Here is a 21115-nt window from a genome sequence, read left to right on the forward strand (position 1 = left end):
CAGAGTGCTGTTATTATGTATTAGATCATAAATTCCTGGTAGTTTGTTTGCAAATCAATGTTATTTTCTGAGTATTTATTTCTTGATCCTTATAGTAAGTGTACTAATTATTTTTATGTGGTTATTTTCATAGTTTTGTTGTGCTCATTTATTCCATCACTTGGAGTATTATAAGTGGTAATACATGTATTCCTTTTGATGTTGATTAATAGCAGATTCAGAAGAATACTGGATTCTTACATTAAACATCGCAGTGCCTAACAACCTGCTCCCTGAATAATTCATAACGAAAAGGATTAGAGGTAGGTCACACGGATAAAAATTTCCATGTGAGTTTAGTTAGACCTTAAAACAGGGAATGTATGCTCCAGTGTCCCTGAGCATTGATTCTTTTATTCTTTATTCTCATTTCATCTTCTGTTGCTTTTTCTCCAAACTCCTTCCAGTCTATAGACCTTGATAACAAGGGTCCCTCAAGGGTGAACGTAGGGTCCCAAGAATTTTTGCCACTTGTTTAACGGCTGATCTTTCAGCACACTTTGACAGCTTCTATTTTCTAAAGTGCAACTATTACATGGGAAATAACAAGACTTAAATGGTTCTGTCTAAAGAGGGAGACATAATTCATTCTATATATAGCATCTCCAAACTGAGTTAAGCTGGAGTGTTCAGACATTTCAAAAAACAGCTGCTGTAAGAATCAAAGATGATGACAAGAGACAGCAATACAAATAAATATTTTATAAGACAACAATGTGAAGTTTAATAATTGATTTAATAAAACCCACAATAAAGCAACACACTTTTTTCTTCAATTAAACAAATGTGTAGTAAATTATTTAAAAACTCCAAATACAATACATATCTACTGTACTTCAACTTCTAATTACATCAACTGTAAACCCCAATTTAATTAAAACTTATTTGAATATTAGTATGTGCAAAATACCTGTTGGTTGTTTGTGGTATTTTTTTTTCCAGTCAGTTTTTAAGGATGAGATGCACGTTTTTCATGAACCGTGATATGGCTTAATTAATGATAGTGTTTGTATTGAAGCATTAACTTCCCAACGACACTGCTACCTTGCCTCTGAGCTGTATGTGCTCCCGTGTTGTACTCAAGTGTTCCCATTTTTTGCCAGAACAGATACAAATATAATCCAGTGTTATGTGCACTTTGACCAAATACTGTGCTGTCGCTTTCACCAATAAAAATTCATCAGGCGACCTCTACCTCAAGAAAGGGGAGAAAAGAAGCCAAGGTTGTTACCACCAATTGCAGGTATAAATCAGCCTGATGAATATGTCAAACCCTAGCAAGTTTCAAAACAGACCATAGCTTAAGTATTCACAGCTGAATATCACAATATCCATTATCGGGCAAAAATTTTCTTTTCTGATCGACACAGCGAACTACTTTTGATGTCAGTGGAAGTTCTGCATAAAGATCAAAGTACAGAATAAGCAAAAAAATATTTGAAGCCAAGTTCTTCCATCTTCTGAACTTTGCAGGTCATATTCTTGTCCTTAGCTTCTTCAATGCCAATGACTTCAGAAGCAGGCAGACATCTGAGCTTGGAAGTGTAGGATAGGTTAGTGCCAGGTTTTATTATCCTGTGTACATTCCAAGTACAGGGATTCATTCCACCATGAGGCTAAGCAATTCAGTTTTGTGGACTCTGAGGTGTCCGGATGAATACAGTCTTTCCAAATTGCCTCATCCCTTTCTAAATAAGAAAAGGCCTTTCTACCTCTGTAGGTTGTTACGATATTGTTGTCCAACACAATCTCATGCTGTTGTTGTACAACACCACTAGGTTACTGAGCTTGCTTGGATTTTGCTTTACGAATAAAGCTGAGTAGTGGGGACTGCTATTGCAGTGGCGTTCCTGTCAGCCATACTGTGCTCAAAGCAAAGACAAAAGGGTTGGAGATCTGTGACGGAGGGAGTAGTACCTACCTAAAACTTTCCTGATAGATGCATGTATTTTGCGTGTCTGTAGATCGTGTTTGAGAGTATCTCTACATCAAGCATAGTTTCTATCATTTGACTTTTCAAACAAAACAATTATGGAAAAACAATCAATTACAGGACATTTATTAATTTTAATTAGAATGCATGCTAATCAACTGGCCTTTTAATGTCAATCAAATGTTGGTTTAGACATTCAAGATTATTAATAATAAGTTCAATTTACAAGTCAAAAGTTTGTAAAATAAATAACCTGTTTCTAATGTATAAACCCTATTCTAAAATACATTAAAGATAATGGATCACTTAAACCACTTTGGGTTCAGTGTTGGGTCTCTAGTTAAATACCAGAAGTCTGGGCAAGGATCTTCCTGTCTGGATCTCTGAATGCCCAGATTAAAGCTAACTTTCTGGTCTGGGTATAGTAAATTGTGTATTTTGCAGTGTCTCCAAAGAGACAGTTTCCAAAAGAATTCAACTAGCACTGTATGCATTATAGTTTAAGATACTGTATGAAAATTACTATTGCAAAAATACTGCATAATGAATTCAGGGATTGTGACTATTGTGGAACCCTGGCATGGTCAGCATTAGAGACTTGAACTGAAACACTGAATACTCAATGCTCCATTTGGAGTGCAGGTACTTTGTGGTATATAGCTATTAAAGGACAAGATTGGACTGTAATTTGTGAGGTATCTGCAGAGCCACGCTGCAGTTTGTAAACAATAATCTGAAAACAGCTTTGTCTCAAAATCATAATAAATTGAATAACCCAGTACAAGGGAGGGAGTGAAACACATGTTCTGTAGGGCAACCACTGCACTTTCTGCAGCACCAGTTCTCCCTGCTGCACGTTACATGGTACAAATCCACATATTAATGCTTTCTATTCGATCATTTTCATTTTGCATTTATTGCTCTCAGTCTTTTGACTACAAGATAAAGAATAAGGCAGCAGTTCCCAAAACATATGAAATTAGGCACTGGAACTCTGACAACTTGCGCAGGTTTTGCTTATTTCCTGTTTGTAACTCTGAAGCTGGACAGAGCACTTGTACATTCCAAATGTGTTCAGCAGCAGTTGTCGGGCCTTGGACTGAACTTCCTCCCATTTAGATGAACTACCAGGAACTGGAAAATCAAGAAAATAATGAGCAGAATTCACTCCTCAAGCAACCTGGAATATCCAGCTGGTTTCAAATTTATCAGTGTTACCAACTAGAATAATCTTTCTTCACACTCATTTATTAATTAAATATTGCTCTGTGGTCACTCTGTACTCTATATTACTTTACACCTTTAGCTCTATATCCTCTAACTAGATCACATCTTGATAAAAATGTTTGTTAGACACACACCCCCACCCACAAACCCCCCAAAAATTGAGTTTTCTTACTAAGAATTAATATTCATGGTACTGTTAGATATCTAAACCAGCACATGTTTTGGCAAAACATATTTATTTTTCATATGTCAGATTGTTCCACATTAGAACTTCACCCTCTCTTTCCTGGGACAAAGTAAGGGAATTGCTGTGGAGAATTTTTTTTTTTTTTTCCTGCTATCCAAATAATCTGTATTAGATGTTTCAGTATGAATATATTTTCTTTGCACAATTTTCACTTACCATGTCTTTGGCCATGTACTTCTGGGCCTATGAGTTCTATACCTCGCTGTACAAAACCATAGCTAGTAGATTTATTTTTTTTTCCCCAGAATATTTCAATATCAAGAAAAAGTGGAGGTTTTTTCCTACACTTAGATTTAATTTAGAATTATGCCATACAGCAGCCTACCTAGTTGCAAGTGAACTATGGCAGTTGTTTTTCCTGCAGTGAGAGACCAAACATTTAAATCTTCTATAGAATAAACATCTTCAATTTTCATCAAGTCTTCCTTAATGCGATCCACATTTAAATGCCTTGGAACTCCTGTGATACCAAATACGAGATAAAATTAATTCTGTCTTCTGCAAACTCTCAGTGGCCTTTAAAATGTCATGACAGATCTCAGTGTCAAGAGAGTTTATAATTTGTGCTGTTGGAAGTGATTAGTAACTTCCAAATTATCAACAGAGAAAAACATGCAAATTGACATATTAAGTCCAGTACAGATACAGATTGCAGTGTTGTCTCAAATGTAATTTGTCCTGTCCAGAATCTGCTCTCTGGCAACGGCCAGTATTAGATCCTTTGGAGTGATGTACTTGTACAGGCAACTTTACTGCAGCTTCTAACCCCTGGTAACTGCTTAGACCGGACTCTTAAGGTCAGAATCTGAAAAAAACAAATGCTAGGGCCTGTCTCCTGCCACCTCCTGAAACTTCTCCCTTCAGGTAACTGGTATCATTTTCAGATGCTCATAGTAATTCATGTGCAGTGGTTGACATACATGACTTTTGTCTTACAGTGTGGCATCTTTGCAAATCAATGTTTATGCTGACCAAGGCCTTCTGGATATAGTATTTTCAGCAGCTACAGCACTTCTGTAGCTTCCCTACTCCACCCTTTTGCTGTAAAAAGGGCAGAATCAAAATTTTAGATGATCAACATGGGTCAAACACTAGTACTGAAGAAACTGTTTCTGAATTGTTTTATTTCCATCACAGCTTTTTACTGCTTATCTTCCGGTTTTACGGAGCTTGATTATATATACTATGAGGAGTTCAGACACTTGCTTCTCAAATTTCTTCAGAATTTTTGGATGACTCCTCTCTGAACCTGATGCTTTATTGTCTTTTAAATTATGTTAGTTCCAGCGCCATCTCTTTTGAAAGTTCAGTGTCTAGGATTGTCTCATTAAACAAGATTTTCCTTCTAGTGAAGACCATCGAAAATTATTTAGCTGATAAAAAACTAGCTAACTGCCTGGTATTATTTCTACAGCTTTTTTTTTTTTTTTCCCAGGAAACCTGGACTTAAATTTTGTTATCTCACATCATGTTATTGATAGACTTCCATGCTGCCTGATAAATCTATATTAAAAGTTAGAATCTATTGCTTCTATTTGATAATAATTTACATTTTTAATTTAGCATTCCTAGTATAATGATGAAACTTAAGTTTAAATTAATACTGAACACTGATACAAATCCAAGGACCTTGATGTTGTAGAAGTAGTCTCCAATATAAATGCAAGTCCGTTCTCTGAAGATCTTGAATTTAAGTTGGAAAAATTCCCTAGCATACATAAAGCCATATCATTACTTTTAATAGCACCACATTAATTCAGGGATTTTTATGACAACTGGGATATCTATGCAAACAGCTACAACTCAAAATGTCAGGAATCTGATACACCATTAGTTTGTCTTATCTCTTCAGCTAAATTTTAGCTATTGACTTGGAGCTAATTGAGGTTTCTTAAGCAAATTACATCATTTCTGTCTTGGTGAACTTACATTTTGTTAGATTTTTTTTCCTTGTAAATGACAGCAAAAGCACTTGAAGATTTTCAGGTTCTTGATTTAACCTCGTAACACAATAAAAGCCAAGTCAATAATAACTCACATGAGATAGCCAGGAAGGTGCAGCTAAAACCTGAGATTTTCCTCCCATCCCTCACATCTTCACTTTCATAAGGTAAAAGTACTAGACCAAGCAGTAGTAGTTGGCATGTTAGCCATGATAATGCAAAGAATGTTGCTGGCATCTTTCCCTCTAAGTAACCACATGAAATAAGATTCTTTAGCTTTTTCGTTTCTTTTTTCCTTCCTCCTTTTGACACGACTCTACTTGTAGCTTCCCCTGTAGTAACAGTAGAAGCCCACAAGCAATACACAGCACTTGTGGAAAAGGGGAAGACAGGACAGGCATGAACCACTTGACCAGCCATCTGGCCAAAGCTTGCTTCCTCCTTCTACACGCAAACAACTTCACTTTAACTTTACAAGTAATTGAAGTGAAAGTGTGGAACTGAGTCTGGGCAAGTGTTCACTTACTTTAGCTGATAGCCACTGCAGACACACAAGAAATTTCTGTACATTTCACTTTATCATCTCCTGATGATAAACTGTGAGCAGAGCTAGGACTTGTGTCATTCTGGCAGAGGTCAGACACCTAAAGGCTGCTGCAACTGAGATGAGCCATCTAGAACCAACAGACTACAGCTTGAGCAGGATAAACAGGCCTCCAGACATAATCCACTTTGTTAAAGATGGTGATCAGGATGTCAAAAAAGTGCCAACGCTCACTGATATTTGACATGTAAAGTACTGCAGACTGTGCGCAGATCTTACCTTCCAGAATAATAACCCCTGTGTCACAGAGAATTCGAACTGTTGTCAAAACCACCAGTATGGAGAATACATACGTACATATAGGATCAGCGATCTTGTATTCTGGCTGCAAGGGAAGTTCCAAAGTGTTAAAGGACGTATGACAATAAGCTCACTTATAAAAATGTGACTTAGAAAATACAATTACTTGTAGCTCCAACTTTCATGAGTATTAGAAAATACAATTACTTGTAGCTCCAACTTTCATGAGTATTTCTTTTTTTTTGAATAATTACAAAATACATATTGGAGATAGTTTTAGCTTATTTTGCATGAATGTGGGAAGCTTGTAATAGAATATCACAAAGTTGGGGTTTTTTAATAACTTAAAAAAACCCAAGCCCGTTTTTAATTGAATCACCAGAGTTTAAATTAGAAAAATTCCACCCTGCCTCAAAAACTAGCCATTCCTTACCTTAAAGCGTATGATATACGCAGCTACCAGCACACCAATACTTTGTACCAGGTCCCCAAGGGCATGTACAAATGCTGCTCTCACGGCAAGGCTGCTGTGTCCATGGCTACTGCTGTGGCCTGTGTTAGGAGAGTTCGACTGAGGTATGTGAGAGTGTCGGTGGGAATGGGAGTGGGAGTGAAGGTGGCCAGACTGATTCAGCAAAAAACCCATTCTGAAAGAAGAAAAACAGGCTTTAGGGTTTGGTGGGTGGGGTTTTTGTTGCTTTTTTTCTTTTTCTTTCCTTTTAATCAAAGAATTGAAAGAGTTAATACTCAGTATCACTTCTTGTGTTATCAAAATGAAGAAGCCCAGCAAGATTAGAGCCCAAGAGAAAGTTACAGGCCATGAATGAATTAGCGGCTTATTCAGAAATACATTTGCAAGTGTTAATGGAGAGAAAGGGAGATCTTACATTAGGTTAACTGCAACACCAACTGCTGCTGTAATCAGCATGATATCGCCGTTTATTTCATAGTCCATATGGATAGTTCTTTGAACAGCTTCATACAAGAGGAATGCCATAAGGATATAGACCAGCAATACACTAATGATGGCTGACAATACTTCTGCAAACAGAAAGGAAACAACATTACAAAAGTGAGCCTCAGATCTATTTCTATTTCCAAATTAGAATGTGTACAGAGCCTTAATTATTGTAATTCTTTTATGCATATCATAATCCTAATGCACAACTGCTGTGCATTAAATAAAACTCATAAAATAGGATTAAGAAATGGAGATAACTCCTTCACACTTCCCTGTCAGTATATCGCTCAAATTATGTTTTCTGTGAAAACTTCTGCACGGGTTGTCTTCAGACAACCCAAAACTTTTGCCTGAGAAGTCACAAAGGCCCTGTTCATAGGAGAGGAAGACAGGTGATCCCAGACATCACCAGCCCACGTACAAGTAAGAGAAAGCTTGATTTCAAGGGTTCACAGTATTAAGCTGGATTTAGAAACTACTTTATAGATCCTTTTGTATTTAGGATGGAGAAAAAATTATAAAAATAGTAAGAAACTGAACAGTAGAAACTTGTCATGCATATTACTTCTAAGCTTCTTGACACGTGTACATACACATTATTTATCGCAGTTTTCAGCTATGGATTGCTTAAGTTTCTGTATTGCTTTAACATACTCTTAACATTATCTAATGTTTAATGAATACTCATCTTTCACAGAAGAGTGTTATGACCAACATTTTGGTGTAGGAATTTTATCTGATCGGCAGGGACTTTCGAAAGGGCACATACATATAAATAAAATTAGAAAGTTAATAAAACTCCTAGTATTTCATTGTCCTGCACCTTACGCTGCCATTTATATCTGTGGAAAGTGGTTACAGCTCTCTACAAGGTTCCTGCTCTTCTGATGTGAGGTAAATAGGCCTGAATATTTTATGGGTCGGGACCTTAGTGCTGTCTGCCTCAGTACCCAAGGCATGAAATTGGGCTGGTAACAGCACACATAAACCTGAGGAGAATGAGAGCACACTACAGTTTTAAGGTCCCACTATAAAGAATATAGGTATTTCCAACTGGATCACCAGATTCCTTTCAACATAAACATACTTTTACCCCCTAGCTTCATATTCTGAAAACAATTGCCCTGCTGCAGCTGAAACTAAAAAAAGGCAAGATAACTGACAGAGAAAACACTAGCTCAGTTAAAAGACTGTCTCAGTTATAATCAAATTAATACAAGGCTTTACAGTAAGCACTGGGAAAACCTTAATGATAACTCCATTGCACTGCATGTAAATCCCAGCCACGCCTGAGTAATCTGTAATCACTATGCATAATGCTCATTACTGGCACTTGCCAGATGGATCACTGGGATCTTAGCCCTCCTGTGCGAATTCAAAGATCAGAGTTAGAATTAATTTACTGGAAATTGTTGTGGTTGTTTTTCCCCCCTTGTTCCACACATGTTGCCCTGATTTAGTCCCCAGTAAGGGCAAAATTCTGCTCTTGACTCTACCATAGCTCCAAGAATCCTGATCTGAGAATTGCCTCCCTTCTCCCTCTGCTTCGAATCTGTCAGTGGTAGTACAACTTTGGTTACTGCAGAAACTGTAATATCTAACAAAGAACTGCCTTAATTTTATTTATTGAATATTACAGTAAAAACCATTCAGCATTTTAATATCACCAAAATCACTTGATCCGTACAGTGAATTTTTAACATCATTATGGAAGAAGAAACACCAACGCATTCAGCTGTTCAGTAGCGTGTCAATGCCTGGACGAGTCCCAGCATTACCAGGCAGTAACAAGGCTCTGAAAGGCACCTGTCACAATCTCAGATGATATCAGAGCAATATGAAAATCCTGGAAATATCCATGCAAGTGGTAGTGTTCTTTACAAAGCAGGCAGATTATTCAGGGCAACAGCCTTAAAAAAAGCCAATATGTTGCTTAGAAGATTTTTCAGAATGCTTTGTAAAAAATTTGTGAAGCCGTAGTACATTAGCATTTACCAGAGAAATAACGTATTGTGGCTTTACCATCTAAAACTATGTTTTCTGCAACGGAAACCAGTGTTTTCCTTGCAGTTTCTTTCACAGAGTCACTGTCATGTCAGCATTGTAGATTTGTGCTGAGATCTTTCGCTTCTTGTGAAATGAACTATGCACTGTCTCAGTGGACTGACTGATTCTGTCATTACTAACATTGTCTCTGCAGCAATGGAAAAATGCCAGGTTCCATATCTATGCTTAAATCTGCTCAGTGTCTTGCTGAGAAGGAGGTATCTCCACTTGGTGGTGAAACAGAACTATTTTTGGCTTCAAGAATATAATCCTTTTTAGACATGACTGTAATTTCCATTATTTTGTCTTCACTTTTCTAACCCATTCCTGAATCTGTCAGCTTCCTTTCACCACTGAAAATGGAATAAAACTGAAGATGGAGCATACATATTGTGTATTCAAAGAGAATTCAAATAAATGAAAATTAGTGCTAAATCCCTTCTGAAATTTGACTAGACAACTAATAGGTCTGTTGTCTTTACCATGCAATGTTTATAGGAATGAGTTTGAAAATTCATCATTCTGCAAACAGAAGGGATAATGAGCACCAGAAACATTGTTCATTAGAACGTTTTTGTGCTTACTGTTATGTATAGATGATCTTAAAACTTAATGCAAAGCAGATCAGCAATGAGATAGTTCTTGCATATATTCCCAGCTTTAAACAAATGCTCCACATTTTTTTGGTGACAGATGCTCAATCTGTACCCTATTTTTAACATTCTGTCATGTTTTAACATCTCTCTCATGAAATTCAGGCTATTGTTCAGCTCTTATTATTTGCTGACAAGCTTCTTACATACAGGTTATGTGCAAAAATGTGTTACAGCTAGGATGTACTCTAGAAGCAGCTTTGTTCCACTGCCAGCATTCACTGATGTGTGAAACTGGGCCCTCAGGCCACGGCATTCAGACCGGGTGCCTAAAATCAGGCAAATAAATTTCACAAATGTGACTTTAAAAAAAAAAATAAAAAATGGGTAATTTTAAACTATCCCATCTTCTGTACTTACAGAGCCTAGGTCAAGGTTTGGGGGGGCTCTTGCAGGGACCTTTACCCAACTCCCCTTCCTCACTGCAGCCACATAACTCTTCCCCCCACCCCCAGGCTCTAGTCCTCCTCCTCCAGAATGAGCTGCACTGTTGCTACTCTCACACAGAATGGCTCCGGTAGGAAAGGAGCTCTTGGAAACTCTGCAGTCCTGCTCAAAGCAGGGTCAACTACGGCAGGTTGCTCAGGGCTGTGTCCAGTTGGGTTTTGAGTAATTCCAGCGGCGGAGACTCTGCAACCTGTTCTAGTGTTTGACCACCTACTTGCACTAGGCAGCAGAAGGAGTAAGTTGTTACAGGACTGAGAAGCTGCTCACTGCACAGAAAGCGGCAGGAGTTCTCAGGCATTTGTGTTTGCAAAGTGCTATGGAGCCCTCAAATTAACTGAAAAGTCAGTGAAAATTTACAGAACGGATTAAGATTTTAATAGTCTTTTATTTTTCTTAAGATTAACTCCTGTTTTAAGCTAGGCCATGGCATGTTCAATGTATGTACTATTTGGTTTTAGAAAAGTTACAAGACATATAAACTACTTGAATTATTTTTAAATAGGGTATAAATGCTAGCAAACATCCCTCTGGAGAGTACAAGTAAATGCCAGGGGCATACGTGCAAGGTCAGGTTTCAGTGTTAGGGGCGCTCCTGTCGCAAAATTAAAACTTCTTGAAAGAAAACTTTGTAATGGGAAATGCTGGCATTGTTAACGCTTTCTTGCTAAAGCCCCAAAGATCTTTGCTAGTGTACAGAGTTATGCATTCATGCATTAGTGACTAACTGATGACAAATGACTAGGAGTGATGGAGTTGTTGAATTCTACTGCTGTTCTACCAGCCAAAATAAGAATTGCAAATAATGACTACACAAGACTTTGAAATTCCTTGAAAAATATATGCTATGGAATGTATAGAGCAGAGGTAGCAAACTGTGACACCAGAAATTATCTATTTCATGAAAAATAAAGGTTGAAGCTTTTGGTAAAATGTCTACAAGATCTGCAGCTGTGTATTATGAGTTATTATACCCAGTTAGCAACCACATGAAAACACCCTTTATCATCGTTACATTTCCAAACATGAAGCAATGAATCCTGAAAACGCCTTTCCAAGGCTTAGTGCACAATACTGTTTATACTTCTTACAGACACCTAAAATGGGCAGAGGTTAAGTAACTTACTGTATTGCAAACCATGGGACATTTTGACCTCTGGTTACCGCAGTTTGGGGAGTGCAAGAGGAATACCGATTTATGCAGCTTCTTGGCAGGGCAGAGCTCTCTGATACGCTCTGCAGAGCTTTTTTGTTATGGATTAAGATGTCGTTTTTCAGACTGAATAGGACCTTTTTCCAGTGTCATAATTCTACTGAAGTCAATGGGAGTTCATAAATCCTGGGCAGTGGCAGTAATCTGTCGTGAACAGCTGACTGACATGTACAGCTCCTGCACCAACAAGCTCCTCAGGGTGTCACACAAGCAGTAACATGGTACAGCAGTGAGCGGGTCCCTCTTTTGCCCAAGAGCCTCAATTCCAAAGCACAAAGGTGCACAGGGGCCTGACCTAATGCAACAGCCCAGTAACTAATGGATGGGCTGTGAAACACATATCCACCCTTGTCCTTGTTGGGGGACAGCTTCCATCCTCTGAACCCTTTTAAACTTTTCAAGCCATGGTTCATTTGTAGGAAGTCATACTGACAATGTCATAGTGTATCCAATACCCCAACCTTCATGTTTAAGATGGAAGCTGAATCCAGCATTCAGAATTTAACCCTGAATCCACTAAGTCCTAGTTCCACAGAGATGGAGAGACTCATCCTGCTCCCAGTGGGTGAAACTCTGCCTCAAACTTCACTTTTGGCTGAGGTTTAACATTTATTTTTTTTAATTATTATTATTATTATTGTATGTTCCCTTGTGACAATGCAACCTAGGTAGTGGATGGCCAGTGAAAGGACATTAGAGTCAAGGTGTTAACATAAAGCAACTTCTAGTTATGCTGCTACTTTCTTTCTAGTTACCTATTCTAGACTTAGGTGATCTTTACAGTTGTTGCTTAAAATACTCTGATAATAGCAAAAGCTGGTATCTACATACCTAAGCGATGAAATCCAAAAGTGAACCTCTTTGTGGGAGATTTTGCAGACAGCCAGAGAGCAAGCAGGGTCAAAATAATACCGCTAAGGTCAGTTAACATATGAAGTGCATCTGTCATAATTGCTAGACTGTTAGCAACATATCCACCTGAAAACAAAGTTGGAAAAGTCAGGATGTGTGACATTAATGATTCTAGATAATACCCTCTTGGCACAGCTTACGGTTTGGTTGGGTTTTTTCCAGAACAGTGCATTAAGTGCATGAGAGCCCTTCTCATAGTCACTAAACAGGTTTTTTTGCCATTACAATCAAAATGTCATGCTATAATTTAAAGCTACCATAGTCAGAAGTGCAGCGAAGTGCGCTTTCTATTAAGAGTAACATGGAAAGGATTCACTCCTGTTATTCTCACAGAGACTACTTGCATCATAACGTTTGCAAGATCAGGCCCAAAATAGTTTTGTTGTGTTCTCTATATATTATTGAATATGCGTTTAATCAGCTGCTCCTTTTACTAAACTACATCTGTTAAATATTTTGACATTACAGAACAGGGACGGAAATCCAATGACTCAATGACAAGGAAATTTGCCCTGCCCCCTTTTTATTTTTATTACATTATCTTTTAACCTTCACTATTCCCTGACCTGGCAGGGGTGTATAAGTTCTGTCAATATATGCTGCAGATAATGACTTTCACTTGCACAGTTTTTCCTTGTTATTTATTACCATAATTTTTTCTCATAATTATGAACTGCATTGAGACAAATAACGTCAGATCAAAGGTCAGTATCTTTGTTCCAATTCAATTGCTAACGCTACTATTGGACGGGTGAGCAATTTAAACAACCGCCTCTCTCTTAAGCATCTCTTATCCAAAGTGGAATCAAGGACAGGCTGTGTTGTCTTTCATACGCATGAAGGTAAGCCCATTTTCTCAGAAAAGATCACATCTTCGGTGTCAGCTCAGCTATTATTTAGCTTCTCTTTTTACCTTGAGATTGCCATTCAGCCTGTAAATTCTACTGAGCAAAGCATGCACCTGGCGTGCCATTTGGCAGGCTCGAGGCTCCGACTAACATTTCACGTAAAAGTATCTTCATATACAGTTAAAAGTGAAGAGGCTGACCATAAGGAGATAGCAAAGGGAAATTCACAACTGGCTGATTGCTTTCAAGGCCAGTCATAAAAGGGAGGGGGGTGTATGGCTGTGGGTATTTGTACATACACACCTGCAGGCAGAGCTACGCTCTCCTCCCCAGCCAAACACAAGCAGCATGGCCTGTACTGTGGGGACCAAATACACCACATCTCAGCCAGTTCCTTTCCTCCATCCCCACTTCTTCAGTTATTCATAGGTTTTTAAGTCAAATTCTTCTGAGGCTGAAATTTTCCAAAGGCCATCACAACTCAAAAATAATGAGGTTTTAAGATTTAGCAATTCAGTAGCTTTTTGAGTAAAATTAGATGTGTCTTTACTTTCTGAATTAATTTGTGTCACCCCGTAATTTTTTTAAAAATATGACTTAGAAATTTGCAACTCAGCCTCTTTTAGAGTCAACACAGAAGAAACAATAATTCCTATCTAAGAACATTCGATTCAGTACTTTACACGTACGATCATTTAAAGTATGTTTGTTAACACACATGTATTAATTTTGAGAATCCCTTCAGTCCAAGATGAGTCAGTTCTATTTCAGCTAGCCTCTCACTTTTAAAGACTTTAAAAATAAAATTATACATAAGGAATTCAGGTACTGAAGCTAATCATAATGCAGCATGTGGATTAAGAAAACATAATTGAGATTTATGACACTCTGAAAGCAAAGGTTCTCTGTTTCCAAATGTATTGGTTCATTACTCGGTTAAAGGGCTCTTTAAACACTATTGGCAACTTGGAAAAAAAAAGACATCTCTAACCTTTACAAATAGACAGCTTGATGGCTCACCACTGTTTTCAGTGACCCGTGAAGGACAGCAGTCCTCCTCATGGATGATCAATTAGAAGTCTCTAAACATAGCTGAAAACATCAAAATCCTGTCAGAAAAGCTAACTAGGACTTACAATATGTTTTTCATTTCTTGATGCAAAATGGTTCCCCCAAAGTGTAAGTTATCTGATTTTCACAATGACTGTTCATCAAGTTAAACAACAAACACTGAGGTGGGCTGGAGTAATGAGCTTGTCTATACTTTGGAAAAAATATGCCAATCAAGATTTCACCAAAAAAGCTGCTGAAACAAGATTTCCTTCATCTTGACATCAGTAACAGGCAGCAGAACGATTTTTACCGAACAAATTAATTGTCTGATAGGGTCTTTGCCTTTTTCTCAGAACTCAAATTGAAGTATCACAGAAAGAAGTCAAGTTAAAATGTCCTGTATGATCAAAGTTTCCCAAATACCTGAGCTATAGATCAATTCAAAAAGTTCCAAAACTTGAAACCAACCCAACAGAGCACAATGAAAGGCTGGAGTGAAATAAATTAAACATGTAGGGCACTGACCCAGGATTTGAGGGCTTCACCTTTAATTACTTGTTCTGCTGCTGCTTACTTGCCCTATGACAAGTTGTTCTGGTCAAGATCCACAAAAGTACAGGAACACCCAAGCAAGATCCACAAAAGCACAGAAATACCCAAATCCTCTATTTATGCTCTGTGGAAGTGGGACGCCTGAATATTTTATGGATCTGGCCCTTAGTGCTGTCTGCCCCAGTGCCCGAATAATGAAATAAGGCTGGTAACAACACACATAAACCTGAGGAGGATGAACCCACGCGACAGCACCATCGCTTTGTACAGAAAAATCCGGCACCCTGAGCTGAGCCTGCAGAAGTCCTCGCTGTAACGGCAAAACAACAGATGATGTGACAGTGATGAGAGAGTATTTTTACTCTCAACACCTGTTATTTCTAGAGCTCTCCCTGCACCAGATGTGAAGAGGTCTACAGTAGCATGAATCGGATCTGAAGGCCTTAACAGATACACTCATAGTGCCTTCAGCATCAAGCAGCATCAACAGCCCAGATATATTATTCAGTAGGGGCCCTTCAGATGAACTAAATTCAGCATCTATCAGAACCTGGATATTAATACAATCAAATAAAATCACTCTCGTGTTAAAGGATGTCAACATCTGAGATAAAACACTATGTTGCTTATCAAATTTACCTGAGTTTATGCTGAACCAAAATCTCAGCCAGAGAAAAAAAATGGAGCTGGGGGCAAATGGAGGCATTCAACCAAATCCCTGCAACAGGTTTGATGTGAAGTGTCTTATCCATAATAAACTGATGTATTGTGGCAGTATTATTAATGACTAACCACACACTGAGAAATGTTGAAGGACAAAACCATTTTTTCTCTATTAACCCACGTTCCTGAAATAAGGCCACAAATAAAACTGGTGCAGATATAGTCAGTATTGTGGTCTCTCTCCAAAAATCAGACCATTTCTCCTAGGGATTTCTTCTACATATTGGGGACAAACTGTATTATTTATACTCAAGCGGTGATTTTGCTCCCTACCCATCTTGTAGAAGTTCCTGTCTTAAAGATACAATTCACAACTGTCCTAGGGCAGATGATCCAAAAGCACAAGCTCACTTCACACAAGCAAATGTCAGATCTTCAGTCATTAATGACTCAGCTGGCAGGCGGGAGGAGGAGGATGTTGTAGGTCCCATGTTACTATACCTGAGGCATCTCTGTCCTTTACTTCCAGAAAGTTATGGTGACTTTTTTTTGTTGTTGTTGTCTGGTGAATTATGGCAAACAATTCATCTGATTAGCTCTGATTTAGACTTGTATGTTAAAATGAAAGCAATTTAAAAGCAACTAATTGTTATAGTTGTTAGAGAGACCTGGCTCAACATACCCATCAATGTACTGGCGCTGTGTAATGCTCCCCACTGCTTCAAATCGGGGGAAAGTGGATGAGAGTTTATTCTTCAGGAGGCTGAGCAGCACCAAGTAGACACTTGCACTGAATGGCATGGACGTATCCAAAAGACAGATGGTAACAGGACGCCGATATCGATAAGCGAACAGGAATTAAAAGATAAATACTGTCCTTTGTAAAAATGATTAGATAATGGCAAAAGCATAACACTTATTAATCTATGCATCTAGGGGACCTTCACATTTAATTTTATTTCAAACCTATGCGGCTATAGCCTATGAAATAAAGCAGTTGCTTTGTACAGACTGCTCTATAAAGCTCTTCAGCCTGAACAGCAGTGATAACAGCCTTTAGGAGGGAGCAACAAAAGCTGAACTCGAGCACCACGCTCATTCTTCTGACCACCAACAATCAGATGCTTATACAGGAGCACATTTCCAGGTAAAAGCCCACCATAATTCTGCCAAGTCCTAACAAACAAACAACACAAAGAACCTAATCAAACTATTTGGTGTTCTTACGTGTTGCAATGGGAAGTGTTAAAATACCTATTATTTTAATTGACTTTGCCCACACGAGCAAATATGCTCATGTCTGGCTGGAGCAGCATGCTAGTCCAGAGCACAGCAGGACATCGGGAAGTTGTCAAGAGAGCTGCTTCTTCACTGGATTTGTCTTGTCAGTTGTGTGTATTGCTCTATCTGGTGAGTAAGGCCAAATCCGTCCCCACATTCATTATTACGGTAACTGTCACACTTAGAAGCTGTGTTTCCCTCCTCTTCTTGCAAACACAGCAAGATTTTATGGCAGTAATTAAAAAATACCGAGGATGAAATTGTTCATTTTCTTTTATTCGTGTCTGTAGCAAAAAGCTGCTTCTCCCTTGCTAAAAACATCTTACAAACTTGTACGAGACACAAGGAAAAACAAAAAGCCATCAGCCGTACAAAACCCCGCACGTTTTGTGCCCTTTGGGAGGACTGGAGAGATTCAGGTAAGGGGAAGTTGCAAATTCCTCCTTCTTTTCTTGCACGGAAAATACAGGTGGACTTCGCTCCTACCCACCCTCTGAACTCGCAGCTAATCTCTCTAACTGACAGATGGTTTCTCTCGGTAAATATTTAAAACCGAGGCCGGCGCAGGCCAAGAGGCCGGGAGGCGCCCGGGCCGCAGGGACGGCACCAAAAGCCCCCGACTCACCTATGAGCTCCCCCGTCATGAAGAGGAGGTAGAGGAGGGCGGCGAGGGTCAGCCGCTTCTTCACCTTCCTCTGCTTGGAGCGCTCCCGCCGGCTGCTGCAGCCGCTGCAGGGGCCCGCCCGCCCGGCCCGGCCGCCGCGCGGGGCCCCCTCCCGCTCCAGCAGCGACTCGTCGTCCGAGGGCAGGCCCAGGGGCGCCCCGTTCACCGGCGTCTCCGGGGCCGCCTCCGAGGCGTCGTCCGACACCACCACCCGCAGCTTGTTAAACCTGGGGAAGTCCTCGTCCCCCACCTCGTCCGAGAAGTCAAAGGCACTGGAGTCGTTCAGGAACAAGGGGTCCTCGCTCCTCCGCAGCAGCGACCTGATGCTCGTCCACAGCCCGGGCCCAGCCATAGCGGCGGCGGCGGCGGCGCCCGGGGGGAAGCGGGAGAGGGGCTGGGGGGGGGCGGGGGGCGCCTCGCCGGGCTGCGGCCGATCCGCCGGGCGCGGCTCCCGCTGGCGCAGCTCCCCCGCGCAGGCGGCGCCCGTCCGCTCGCCGTCCCGTCAGGGCATGTCCCGCACCTCGCCCGGCCGGGCCCCGCGCAAACCGGCCGCCGCGAGCGCCCCGGCGCTATCGGCTCCCCGCGGCGGGCGGCTGTCACGGCCGGAGCCCCGCGCCGCCCCGCCGAGCGAGCCCGTCCCCCCGCCGGCGCAGCGCCGGTCACGGCGCGGCCGGGCAGGCGGCGCCGGGCGCAGGGCCGCCTCCCCGCCGGCGCAGGGGGCGCAGCGCCGCCGCCGCGCGCGTCACGGCCATCCGCGCCGCGCTCCCAGCGCCGACACCCCCCCGCGGAGGGCGGCAGCGGGGGGCGCGGAGCGCGGGGGGCGGGCCGAGGCGGCAGCCGGCATCCCCTGCGCGCCCGCGGAGCGCCGCGGCCCCCGCCGGCACTGCGCCTGCGCCGCCCGCACGGGGCGACGGCGGGTTCGGGCCCGCGTCCCGCAGTCTCGCCGCGCCCTGCGCCGCCCGCCGAGGCGGTGGGGCCGCGCTGCGCGGGGCCGGGCGCGGCCGCGGAGCTCGGCGGAGCGTCGCCCGGTGGCGGTCAGCAGCGCCCGGCCGCGCAGCACCCGCGCTTCCCCCGCGGTGGCCCGGCGGGCTGTGCCCGTCCTACGGGCGTTTGCGTGCGGTGGATGAACGCCACGCGAGGTGTCACAGGAAAAGCCCTAACCCCCAAACCCGATCTGTTGGTAGACGAGCAGCCGTCTCCCTGTACACTGGAAGCCTGAATTGCATAGTTCTGTGCTTTGGCTTCAAATTTTAAAAGTCACAAGTCTGCATTGTGTAGCTTTTTGCCTTCTCAGCCAGCCACCGGCACGGTTCTTTACGCCGTTTCCAGTAACTCCCGTCAGGGCAGTGTCCTGTTGTGGGCAGTCACATGCGCCTTTCTGAACATTCCTTAAAGGATGTGGGGAGAAACAAACCTCAGAGGCCCTGCTGTTGTATAATTCCTTTCATAACCGTGCTCTAACTTAAAAGTAATTAGATTTTTTTTTCCCTTTATTAATTCTGTTGAGAGGTTATTTGCCCTCCTCGCTGGTCTAGTACCAGCAACTTTCTTCTAATTTCCAGACTACACAGGGCCAGTTTGTACCCGTGGCTAAATTTTGCTACTGCATCAGTCAGTTCCCCAACTCAGAATCGTTTCTGGAAAAATACGCCTGCCTGAGGGAAAGTACATATCCTGTTTTTTGACATGCTGGAAGGAAATTACCAAATAAAGACTGGAGAGTTATATAGAACTGGAAGGTTTTGGAGAAAGGCACTCCCTTTCTGGTCAAGGGCTGATAGCAGATTCTGGCACACACGGGGCGGCGCCACGGGAGGTGGAGGGAGCCCCTTCTTGGAACTGACCCTGCCGGAGCTGTGCGTGGTAAACAGGCCGTGGGTGAAGATTGCTTATTGTTGTTCTCCGTGATGATGTCCAAAAATAAACAGCATCACTCTTTGTCTAAACTCCCTTGCCACTTTACAATGTGGCCGTTTCCTGAGTAAGTAATCTCAAATTATTCTTCCCCAGGTGGCTGAAGAGGTGACATTCCTGGCCCTGGCCCTCTCACCCACCCCATAATTCCCCCGACAGGTTTACAAGCACAATTATTTTGAGGACAGATGACGAACCAGGTCCCTGAAATGGGTCAGAATTAAAAAATACATATTGGAGGGGGCTGGGATATATTTGTAGGTATAACTGAGACTGCTTTCGTGATCACAGCTTGCATAAACATCCATATGCCAACTGAGGGGGCAGCGAACAGGAACAGCGTGGGCATCAGAATGAGCAGTGGAGACTGGGAACCTGTTAAGCCAGCCTTGCTGCCGAGGGAAGTGCTCCCAGCTGTGTTTCAGTTCAGCCGTTCTTACTGTTTTTTTTCTCCTCTCTGTGTGATTTAACTCGCTCTGTGTTTCAAGAGTTTCACCACCTGTACCAGCACAAGTGAGCAAGGACACACAGGCATGAAAGACTAGCCAGGAATGAGCCACCAAAACAACTGCTCGTAAAACTGTCTTAAAATGTTGGGCTTTGCATTGGGGGATTGAGGAATAGGCTCATGCTCCATTCTGCTGCCCCTTCTACAGGAACAGAAACTTCTAGTATTGAGGAAGGGTAGTAATTCTGGGGGACTTAACACCCTAAATCAGTAAACCAAGGTTTGCCTTTTACTGAGTAACTAAGACCAGGTTTTTCTGAAGTGTTGTCAAGTCAAGAACCAAGTCATACATTGTCAAGATGAACTACTGAACAGAGCCAGTTACACTCCATTTCTCTATTATGACAGCCAAGACTGTACTCTCTCTGTAGCCTTCTTTACTTAATAAGGACAAAAAGTATTTAGGTTACCTATTAATGTGAAATATTTCCTTTTCACACTGTCATCCCTGAAGTCATACAGCACTTTCAGAGCCGATGGTTTAAAACATATTATTTGTGATACAGTTCAAGCTAATTTACTCCATTTTTACTCAGACTGGGGAGAGGGGTACTATATATGTACTATCAGTTACAATGAAATCCAGAATGTGTAGGTGACAGTGTGGCACTCAAAGTTTCTGAACACAGCTGCCACAATATAAAATAGAAAGGAAACATGATTATTCGCTGTTACAGTGTCACATACACAGGCGTGTGTCTTGCCAGGAGTTTGAAGTTTAACAGCTTTCCAGCCTATGAGCCTGCAACCTTGCTGGGAGTGCAGCACCTCAGCAAGAAGACCAGAAAGTTGTCTAGAAACTTCTGACAAGCATCTTGCAGATAGGAAGTGCTGAATTGCCGTAGGATTAGGAGTTGCACATAGGTGCAGGAATACAGCAGAGCACTGTAGAACAGGGGAGAATGAAAGGAAGTGTACGAGGATATTAAGCACAGACTCACAAACACTGCTGCTCTTGGATGTGTAGAAGAGCCATCAGCTCCAGAGTCTGGGTCTTCAGTCTCCTTTGGGTAGTTCTGTTGCTGTATAGAGACTATAAGCCCAACTCAGCTAATTAGAGAGAGAGGTCATCGGCATGATTTTCATTCTGATTAATTAAAGCTGTTTCATTGTATGGCTCTATGGGTTATGGAGTTGTTTGCATGCTATCTTATTTTTAGATAACAATGC

The 21115-nt window shown here is 41.6% G+C and overlaps 1 protein-coding gene across 1 annotated transcript; it reads right to left on the reverse strand.

Moving 5' to 3' along the window:
- Nucleotides 1-756: 756 nt before the first annotated feature.
- SLC30A4 (solute carrier family 30 member 4) lies at nt 757-18159 on the reverse strand. Its single transcript, XM_074917758.1, has 7 exons — nt 17485-18159; nt 12382-12528; nt 7121-7274; nt 6667-6880; nt 6213-6318; nt 3772-3906; nt 757-3106 (listed from the first exon to the last, which is right to left on the reverse strand). The coding sequence occupies exons 1-7, from the start codon at nt 17873-17875 to the stop codon at nt 2952-2954; spliced, it is 1302 nt and encodes a 433-aa protein (XP_074773859.1). The 5' UTR covers nt 17876-18159; the 3' UTR covers nt 757-2951.
- Between the last annotated feature and the right edge of the window lie 2956 nt (nt 18160-21115).

Source organism: Athene noctua, chromosome 13, assembly GCF_965140245.1.
Source record: "Athene noctua chromosome 13, bAthNoc1.hap1.1, whole genome shotgun sequence".
NCBI lineage: Eukaryota > Metazoa > Chordata > Aves > Strigiformes > Strigidae > Athene > Athene noctua.